The following is a 10,571-nucleotide window of genomic DNA, read 5'->3' as shown; positions in this document are numbered from 1 at the left end:
GGGCCAAGCATCGACTCCAATGTCCAAAGTGCATTCATAGGAAACCACGACTCGTCTTGTTTTGCCCAGGTGTTCATAGCAGCGATTAGTTACAGCTGAAAGCATGGAGAAAGACATCTTTGTGGAAAAACGAGGAGGAAGAAAAGGGGTGAGTTTCTGGTTACCCTTTATTTGGTCCATTGATCCTTTGGGACTCTTTTGCTTTCCATTATTTAGTTCTCAGATTTAAACCAAAGAAGATTGCTTTATTAATGTTTGAGAAACTGTTTAGACCCATGGTGACTGATGCGCTGGGCGTTTATGAACTGTTGTTCTTTAGAGCATTTTTCCATTCTAAAGCTATTTGGATTCGTCAGAGTTGTGTCATTTGTTTGACCACTTGCTTTTGTAAACACATACTTCTCTTGCAGAGACTAACTCTGGTGTTGGCCTTGGCTACCCTGATCTCTGCGTTTGGATCGTCTTTTCAGTATGGCTACAACGTGGCTGTGGTCAACTCTCCAGCCCCGGTACTGTCTCTCAGCAGTGCTTTATATCACACTATTTTTCACTTGTTCTCATAGAAAACATTTTAATTTGTTGCTATAATATCTTTCAGATCTCCTGAGTTTTCATTTTAGGGTCTTCAAGGGTTTATTCAATACTTATTTATTTCTCTTAAACGGCCTTTTAGGCTCAGTCAAGAAATGTAAAAAAGTCAGTCTTTTATGTTTAACCTCAGAAGATGTTATAGGAAGCAACAGTTTTAATCTTTGGTAGTTTCTTTTTAACTTCTCAAGCTTTCAGAACTTGTATACTCTTTACTAGGACAAAGATTTCTGGTATTTTCTCAGGAGATTTGAATCAGATATGTGACAAAAAGCCTTAAATCTCAAACTGGTCTTGAAATGTGGATGATTTTGCCTGTGAGATATAACAGTAGGGATGCACCGATATGGGAATGTGGGGCCGATACCAATATTTTTCATGTACATATTTGTCGATACCGATGCAGATACATGAACATTCATAAAACGTAGAAAATAGAAAAAGATCCACTTGGATTAGCATTGTGGATCAATAGGATTATAAAAGCAGTAAAATAAATAATGTTGCAGCTCAGCATCTCCAAAGCATTCTGCTCTCCTGGAGTGCCATTAATACTTTATTAAATACTGGTTTATAATATTGGTCACATCTAAACATGTTAATTTTTTTAAGCGAATATCTGCCGATAGCAGTATGATTCCATTATCACTGTGCCTCCCTATATAAAACAGCTTTAAACACCTTTTGCGGGCCCTCTTGTGGCCATTCTGCCAGTGAAATGGAAATCAGAGATTTTTAATGGACCTAATCAAATAAAATATTTTCCTCCACAACACTGATTAACTAGGATCAGATTAACTAGGACACTGTTGGCCCTCTGTGTATGAAATGGTGAGACCCTGTATAGAGCTGCTAGTGAGCAATGAGAGGTAAAAGAGGGGTGGGGTGAGAACCCCCTGCTCTGAAAACAATTCACACCTCTCTACGAAGACAGCCGAGATAAAAAAGAGTGCAAAAACTCAGGCAGCTTCAAAATAAAAAGTTATGGCTGCTGTTAAAGAGGTTTCATCCTAGATTTTTCTTTCTTATGGGCTGAAGTAGGTTCACTTCTTCTTTTCAGGACATGCAGAACTTCTATACCCGTGTGTACGAGAACCGTAATGCCACAGTTACAGGCAATGTCCTCACACTGCTGTGGTCCCTCACTGTGTCCATGTACCCACTGGGCGGCTTCTTTGGCTCACTCATGGTGGCGCCATTGGTGAACAACCTTGGAAGGTAACTGAATCTTACAACAGATATCGTCGCTGTAGTGACAAAAACCTGCGTCTTTGAACTGGTAACTTTATATTATTTGAAGAAGGTGATCCATTACAAATTACTAAGTACATCTCTTGAAATCTATTGGAATTACATTACTTAATAATTCTGAAAAAAAATAAACTGCTTATTACTGCTGCAGTACTCTGTACCGAATTATCTCATCTATTATCGAATTGTTTCCAGCATTATTCCTTAAAACAAGCAAAAATATCTACCAATACAGTGAGATAATTTCATAAATTACTCAGCCAAAAAATGTCTAGAAAGAAGTTACATAATCATATAACATTCTTACAACAATCTCTGAATGAGGAGTATTAAATAAATCAACTAGATTTAAGATGATTTTACTTGCTAAGATATCAGACAGTTGCACCACTCAGGAGCCCTCAGGAGCCCAGAGTCTTAACTTGTTTAAAAAAAATGTGCATCCAGGGGGCTCCATTCCTGTCTATGGCCCAGAGCCCCAGAATCACTAAGTCGGGCCCCTGGTGTGACCAAATAGTCAATGTAAAGGGTGGCTGGTGTTTTCATATTGTATAAAAACAATGAAAAGTAGCAGTTATAAGGTTTTGATAAGACATTTCATGCTTTGTCACAGAAGCACATAAACTAAGTCTTGGATTTAGTTACATGATGTGTATGCTTTTTAGTCAAGGCCTCTAAAAACAGTCAGAATGTGACTATTTTGCCAAAGTATCTCCTTAACAGACAGCAACAATGTCTTCTGCAAGTTTGCCAGTCTATACCTTATTTGACAGATCTCTGTGACATATGAGACATCATATCTGTTCACAGGAAAGGCACCCTCCTGTTCAACAACATCTTCTCCATTGTCCCTGCTATAATGATGGGAATCAGTGAGGTGGTGGGCTCGTTTGAGATTATTATCGTTGCTCGCTTTCTGGTGGGCATCTGCGCTGGTCAGTAGATCTCCACTCACTGCTTAAATGCAGTTTTTGCTTTTCCTTTTCATATTTGCTGCATCGTAAGCTGTAAAATGTGCATTCATCTTTTATGTTACTTGTGAATCATTTTATTATGTACTTTCATTGCCATTGATGTTGACACCTACATCAAGAAAATTGTCTTACATCTTGTACTCAGCAAATGAAAGATACCGATTCTGATTCCAGGCCTTTCGTCCAACGTGGTGCCGATGTATCTGGGAGAGTTGGCCCCTAAGAACCTGAGAGGAGCCGTCGGAATTGTGCCTCAGCTTTTCATCACTGTAGGCATCCTTGTTGCCCAGGTGTTTGGCATCCGGAGCATCCTGGGAAACGCAGAAGGTAAAGCATGCGAGGATGAGATAAGGAGAGACCGAAAGGAGGTCATGGAGGCTTGTTGTTTGAGGGACTGCTTGCGTTGCATTTGTTCTCAGACAGTGTGTCTGGAGTAGTTTCACACGTGAGGCTAAGGACATTATGAGCAATGACATTTGTCTGTCAGTTCGAATGAAATTAGGTAAAATTGTGAAAACCTGACAGATTTTTATGTAATTTAATTGTTTAGATTTACCTAGGCTTAAATGTGAAGCCACACCAGACACATTTTCTGAATCATAAAGTTTGTATGCATTGCTGAGACAAAATAAAGCCCTGACTCAGGTGTCGCAGATACAGGCTGTGATTTCATTACTGTCTGGCCCATGATTGACTAATGTTAAGTATGTATAAGGTGGTCTGTTACCCTGATAGTGGTGCTATTGTGGTGTGCTGTCCCCTCTGCAGGCTGGCCCATCATGCTGGCTCTCACTGGCATTCCTGCAGTCCTGGAACTGCTTCTCTTGCCCTTCTTCCCTGAGAGCCCCCGTTACATGCTCATCCAGAAAGGTGATGAGCAGAACGCCAGGAAAGGTAGATTTTCTTTCTTTTCTAATGCCAAATAATGTCAAATACTCTGATTTGGTATCATGACTGCCATCAAAACAGCAGGAGATTTAAGGAGATTTAACTGACTGCAGTTGCACAAAAAATGACTAGTGAGGCTATGACTAGCTTAAACCCCTAAACTCTAACTCACACCTCAGTTTGCCACTCATAACCAGGTAACTTTCTCTCATAACCACATAACGTGTACATTACTGTGCAAAAGTCAGAGATCCCTCTTCATTTATTTAATTTCCAGTGAAAACAATTATTAGGTACAAATTACTCAATTTTTCAGGATGGGAAAAAACATAAACATCTATTTAACAGAAAATTACACAAAAGCCTTAAAATGTTGAGTATTTGCTGTGTAACACTTTCCCTTTATTACAGATTCCATTCCTGCTTTCGGTTTCTCTTTAAAAAAATCCACATTTACAAAATTCAGTCTCTAAAGTTGGTTGCAACACATCCAATGATATTGAGGTGCACAAAAGTGAATAGTGGACAAATGTAATATGATCTATTTAATATTATACTTAATGTTGGGGGCTGTTGTGAACTTTTCTGTTAAATACATGTTTCCTGCTATTTTTCTGACTCTAAAATAACTATAAATAGCTCAAATGAATAAACGCAAGGGTGGTCTCTGACTTTTTGACTACTGTATATATTACTTTAAATTAACTAACTCTTAAGACTAATACCTAAAAAATAAGGTTAAAATCATAGGAATTAAGATACTTTTGCATACACACAATGAAATCAGAAGGGGAATAAAGAACAGCAAAATAAGCCCCTAAAAGCCAAAGACATGTGTGAATATTTTAAGAAATCAGAGGTCATAGGTTGAGACAAGCACCTGGCGTGTGATCACCTGCTGAAAGCCTTTCACATGCTCTAAAGTGGAAGTGATTAGGTTCCATGTGTGTTGGCTGAGCTCCTACCCTGTGGAAAAGAATAGATAAGCATGTAATGTGACATGACAATGGGTGTGACTACCTGAACATGACCTTTACGCCATGCTCTTGTACAAACAAGTGAAAACGGTAGTGAATGAACTAAATAAAGCTGGCTTGCGTGTGAAAACACCTCAACGTCCACTTCAGCAGGAATGCATTGTTTGCCAACAGATGTGTCCAAGCATGTTGTCTCCTTCTTCTCCTTCATGGCTCATTACATGCCCTCAGTGCAACAGTGTTTGTGTGGTGTCCTATTGAGCTGCTTTCAGTGTTCTCCCATCATCAGAAATTTCCAGTGAATGTGTGATTTATTTATACAATGCATACTGGGAATTGAAGTTAGTGAATTCTGTCAAACACAGGGATTCAATGCGGCACTACAGATACGGCACAAATAACACCTTAAATGCTAGTTTCTAGGCCAGAATGCCCATTGAATGCTGGGACCGGGTGTCAGTCAAAACATTTTTGATACTGATAGCAGTACTGATGCCTTAACCATACCCTGAATTTGATACCCAATCCTCTTTAAGGCTTTATCAGGGTTTCTAAAGTTAATGTGACTCATTTGACGGAACTCAAAAAATCACTACTTTTGATTTGAATATTTTTATTAGGAAGCATCTTATTGAATTCACATTGTAAAGAGTTCCAATACTTCCTTTTTCTAAACTTCCATTTTAACATTGGAAAAATATCAACATAATACATGAACATTTAAAACAAAACAGACATACCAAAATACAAAGAAAACACATTCCAAGCCAGAACCCACCACCTCATGAGTGCCTCCCTATCACTGACAAAGCATGTTAATGGAATGTTAACCACAATCTCTTTAGATATATATCACGCCTCTATATGTAATATATATGTTAGCTCTGCAAACCACTGTCTTATTAAAGGCACTTCTGTCCCTTTTCAATACTTAAGAGTAAGTTTCCTGACAATGATTAAGCCATAGGAGATGAGTTACTGCTTACCAGAGTTCCAGATACTCTAAATATAATAAGCATTGGATCTGGCTCCAGCTGTTCTTCAAGCATGTCTGAAAAAGCTGTGAATATTCTCATCCAAATCTTGTGGAGCTCGGGACAGGGTGCATAGCAATGTGAGAGAGCAGCCTCAGTTGAGTGAAATTTGTCACGCAAAAGGTGAAATATCTGGCATAAATTTATGTAATTTTACTTTAGAATAGTGTGATCTATGTAGGACTTTAAACTGAATTAAACAGTGTCATTAACAGAGCAAGTATGATCCCAAGCATCATTAGGTCATTTCACACCTAATTCTTCTTCCCATGCACTTATGATTGCCTCCATAGGGGGTGGTTTAAAAATCTAAAAAACACTGTACAGATAAAAAAATCACACAAAATCACTTCTGACAACTGACAGTTGACCTTGCTGTGTTTCAGCGCTGCAGAGTCTGCGAGGCTGGCAGGATGTGGACGAGGAGCTGCAGGAGATGCGGCTGGAGGTGCAGTCGGAGCGGGCCGACGGCCAGCTGTCTGTGTTTACCCTCTTCACCCTCCGCTCCTTGCGCTGGCAAGTGGTGTCCATCATCATCATGAACATGGGCCAGCAACTGTCCGGAGTTAACGCCGTAAGCCTCACCACACTGACCGCAAACCACTTATGCTCCTGATCTTTCCTGGACATCTTTCATGTGCTCTGATAATACTAGCATGTGCTAATTTGGTCTGATTATAGCAGTTTTAAAGGAAAAGTTCATTGAGAAATCTGATTTACACAGGTTTCTATGTAGTAAATCAGCCATAGCATTTTTGACTTCACTGGAGCTGCAAAGCAAATGTGGCTGACAATTAATGGAAGCTTAGGCTGACCAATATTTGCAATCTGTGATTTCTAACATTATATATGTTTATACGAACATCATATCAGTAGAAACAGACAAAATTCAGACTTCATGATGCCTGTTACTGTGATCTTTAGCTATGTGATGGGTGCATTTGCGCATTTGTATAGATAATAGTATGTCATATAGTGTTAGAAACCACTGAAAGTCAACCTGAAATCGAAATGCACCCTTTTATACCTTTTTTAGTTCACATCGTTGGTCATATTAAATATAATCCATTAAAAATGGAAAGGGTTCTTCTGTTGTTATAGAACCAAATACAACACATTCAACCAAACTGAATTGTGTGACATTGTGATGCAGATACCTTCATCACAACGCTGCCTTCTAAAGCACTGACTAATGAGATAATACAGGCAGCAAGGCATCCAGAGCACTGCCTTCAGTTTCAGGCACAGCCTATGTCCTGTTTCACTTGGTAAGACGTCACAAGAAAGAAGAAAAATGCATTCTGATTTCCGTTTCAAATTGACTTTAGGCAAGTCGATATAAGATTACTTAAAAACTTCACATTGTTTGAGGTACAAATGTGATGACTTAGAGGGGGTCAAACTGCTTTTTTCTGAAAGCAGAAAAAAGTGAGGCCCACTGCAATGACTTTCTTTTTTCTTGTGGGTTCACAGTGTATGTCTTAGATGTGACGCACCTCATGGGCCTGGCTTGTAACTCACTCACTCACATTCAACCAGATTGTCCACAAGGGGGAGCTACTGGCACTCTAGTTACTAGAATGAAAACGAGTCTTTTGTGCTGTGTAGCTGAAATGAGTCTTTTGTGCTGTGGACACGTGAGAAGAGTGTGCTTTCTAGGACTTTTGGGGTACTACATGCTGGTGCTTTACATCAGTGACACTTTATGTCCTTGTTTGAATGTTGACTCTGGCTGCATTGGCCCCTGTTGCTAAGCTATAGCAGGGCTGTACCTGTCAGTCAGCTGTGCTAGACAGCTGTTGTTTCAATATGCACAGACAGAAAGTTGAAACAGTGCTACTTACTGCTAGCAAAAACAAGCTAAACTAAAAAATCTTTTTTATTTGTTATCATTTTCATCCGTGAGGAGCTGCAGCCACTGATCCCTCCTTCATCACAGCTGTCACTGAAGTTCCTTATGTTTTTACAGAGAAATAGATACTTTTGAGAGTTTTTTAAGTACAAAAAAACAGAAAACAGCCACACAAACTGCACAAAACTGCAAGAGCAGCAAGCGAAATGCATCTCTCCCAATAAAAGCAATTGGAAATATGTGCACTGTTAACATGCAGTTTACACAGTGATACTTGGTAGAGTTTAATCTTCCATTACTTGTTACCTTTTTACATAACATTCTGTGAATTTAACAGAATCAAACATGAATGAAGGGAATTCTGTAATATTTGATTTTTCTTTAAACTGTCCTTTTGATTTGTATCTATACTGATATTGTTTGTTGCTCCTATCCGCAGATATATTACTATGCGGATAGCATCTTTTCTTCAGCAGGAGTGAAGGACAATGATGTTCAGTATGTGACTGTGGGAACCGGCTCTGTGAACGTCCTCATGACTTTGGCTGCAGTGAGTGTTCTAATCGCCTCAAATAACCCAAGATTGTTTTGATGTTACAGGATAGCGTCTGTTAAGGATGAGTGAAAGTGTGCATTTGTGCTGTTTCACAGGTGTTCATAGTGGAGGCCTCAGGCAGAAAGCTGCTGCTGCTGATTGGGTTCGGCATTTGCTGTGCAGCCTGCGTGATCCTCACCGTAGCGCTCAGCCTGCAGGTACAGAAATCACCACCGAGGTCTAGATAGCTTTTTTATGAAAGCTCAAAATCAATTACCTTTTATGTGGCTGCAGGCCCTCACTAGTAATAAAGCATCATCTGATAGTGCACTGTTATTGATGTCGTAAATAGACAGGGGGCAGAGTTAAAACAGAACCAGTAGATTTGGACTCTGGAACAGGAATCATGCTGCACTGGCAACTCTCTTACTACTCAATGTGTGTGAGGGGGAGGGTCATAAACGTGACAAATTTACCCCAACAGTAACAATCTGCTGCCCTGTCCACAGGACACTCTGCAATGGATGCCCTATGTCAGCATTGCCTGCGTCATCATTTATGTCATTGGACACGCCATAGGCCCGAGTAAGTGTGCATCTGGCATCATTCAAATCCATTCAGTTTTAACTCAGAGATTTTAAGAGCTACTTAAAAAGGAACCTGCATGAAAGTGTTTTAAAGTGAATATAAACTCGACTGTAAAAGCTTTGACTCATAAATTCACAGCCCGCTTCTTCCTCAGAGGAGTGTGTGGTGATAAACGGTGCTGAAAATGGAGTGAAAACTGATGAAAGGTCTCTGCTGCTGCTTCCTACAGGTCCCATTCCCACTGTGATTACCACTGAGATATTCCGCCAGTCGTCCAGGCCGGCGGCCTTCATGGTGGCAGGCTCCGTCCACTGGCTCTCGAACTTCACTGTAGGCCTGGTCTTCCCCTTCTTAGAGGTCAGTGTTCAGCTTCTATTAACAATTCCAGTGCTATGAAACAGCCCTAAGAATAATTTGATGTGGAGTATGTTAACAGTGTTAATGTTTGAATCACAACATTCAGTCCATACAGTCTACTAGAAACTAAGCTGCAAAAGCAGCCTGTTTTGATTCCTTGCTTTTGTGATGTCACCAAAACTGGCGTTTTTACATATGCCTGCCTACAGCAGTTTAGCCTGGACTGCTTTTGTAATGAGGCATGATACATGGGCAATCAAAGCGGCACACACACACACACACACACACACACATATATATATATATATTGTTTTAATGTCAAGAACGTCAAGATTTAAATTTTAATAATCTAACTTTTTCCAAGTTTCACTAAGCTATGAGAGCTCGTACGTACGTAATACATACCAAATGAGACCTTTTGTTATCCCTGGCAAATTTAAAAGGTTAAAGAATAAACACATGAGCAGTTGAAAGTTTGAGGGATGTCTAATTACTTTTAAGAACCTTTTTACGGTATGAGATTTACTGTGCTGGATAGAGCCGCAGGACCTCATCAAAGTCAGCCTGAATGAGCTAATGAGGAGGGCTGTGCTGCTCATGGTTTCCATGTGTGTGTTTCCTCAGAAAGGACTGGGAGGCTACAGTTTCATCATCTTCGCTTTCATCTGCCTCGCCACGCTCATCTACATCTGGGTGGTCATCCCAGAAACCAAGAACACCACCTTCCTGGAGATCAGCAAGCTGTTTGCTGCGAGGAACAAGGTGGAGATTGTGGTGGAGGCTGAGGAGCATAAGATGAAAGAGCCAGAAGTGAGAGACGACAGGCAGGATGTAATTACAGCTTTCTGAAAGCAGACTGCCTCACCGTCGAGGACTAAGTGCTTCTTTATGTCAGACCTTCAGTGCAAGTCTGAAATTCAGAAGCTTTTTCTTGTTTTGAAATGAATTTAGTGTTAAGAAGTGCCTCATGTCTTATCAATTCACTACCACTTAAGACTGTGTCTGTTTTTCTCGCTATAGTGGGCTAGCCCAGAAGGTCAGGCTGCCTTCAAACTCTATAGGGCACCAGAACATAAAACAAGCTGGTCTGCTTCTCGCACAATATGGAGACCATCAACTGAAGCTTAATTATATGTTTGACACCGTTCGTTAAAGTGCACCTGAGGGTTGAGGGCGAATAGCCAGTGTAATTATAGTACAAGTGCTATCTTCTAGCATTTTATATGTAAATAGTAATTATACAAGCATTTTTGTAGCCTAACGTTTGCATGTGGAGCAGCTATATCAGATTAAAACTAAAGAAAAGGTACTGTTTATAGGGTACAGAGAATGTCTTTGAATGAATAAGTTAATTTAGTTTTTAGAAACAGGTTTTATTATTAACATCCTCTTGGATTGCTTCTAGGTCCTATTTTTATATTTTATGTTCACTTCAAATCAGTTGAACATTCAGTATATACAGTAAGTATATACAGTATGTTTCTGTATTTTAGACTCATGCTATTAAAAGTCACTAATGAACTTTAC

At 39.8% G+C, this 10,571-nt stretch overlaps 1 protein-coding gene across 1 annotated transcript; it reads left to right on the top strand.

Moving 5' to 3' along the window:
* On the top strand, nt 1-10,570 carry LOC118822325 (solute carrier family 2, facilitated glucose transporter member 5-like). Its single transcript, XM_036591300.1, has 12 exons — nt 1-148; nt 411-509; nt 1,649-1,806; nt 2,650-2,774; nt 2,988-3,140; nt 3,582-3,707; nt 6,099-6,286; nt 8,004-8,114; nt 8,216-8,317; nt 8,609-8,684; nt 8,917-9,044; nt 9,669-10,570. The coding sequence occupies exons 1-12, from the start codon at nt 104-106 to the stop codon at nt 9,891-9,893; spliced, it is 1,536 nt and encodes a 511-aa protein (XP_036447193.1). The 5' UTR covers nt 1-103; the 3' UTR covers nt 9,894-10,570.
* Nucleotide 10,571: the final 1 nt, after the last annotated feature.

This window comes from Colossoma macropomum, unplaced genomic scaffold (genome assembly GCF_904425465.1).
Source record: "Colossoma macropomum unplaced genomic scaffold, Colossoma_macropomum, whole genome shotgun sequence".
Taxonomy (NCBI): Eukaryota; Metazoa; Chordata; class Actinopteri; order Characiformes; family Serrasalmidae; genus Colossoma; species Colossoma macropomum.
Note: the sequence above shows the minus strand (reverse complement) of the source record. Positions and strands in the feature narration are given on the sequence as shown.

Bases quoted from the DNA above. Each gene is read 5' to 3' on its own strand.
- LOC118822325 (XM_036591300.1), top strand. From the start codon at position 104: ATGGAGAAAGACATCTTTGTGGAAAAACGAGGAGGAAGAAAAGGG. The intron at 2,775-2,987 runs GTCAGTAGATCT...TTCTGATTCCAG, and splicing joins TCTGGTGGGCATCTGCGCTG to GCCTTTCGTCCAACGTGGTG. The intron at 3,141-3,581 runs GTAAAGCATGCG...TCCCCTCTGCAG, and splicing joins CATCCTGGGAAACGCAGAAG to GCTGGCCCATCATGCTGGCT.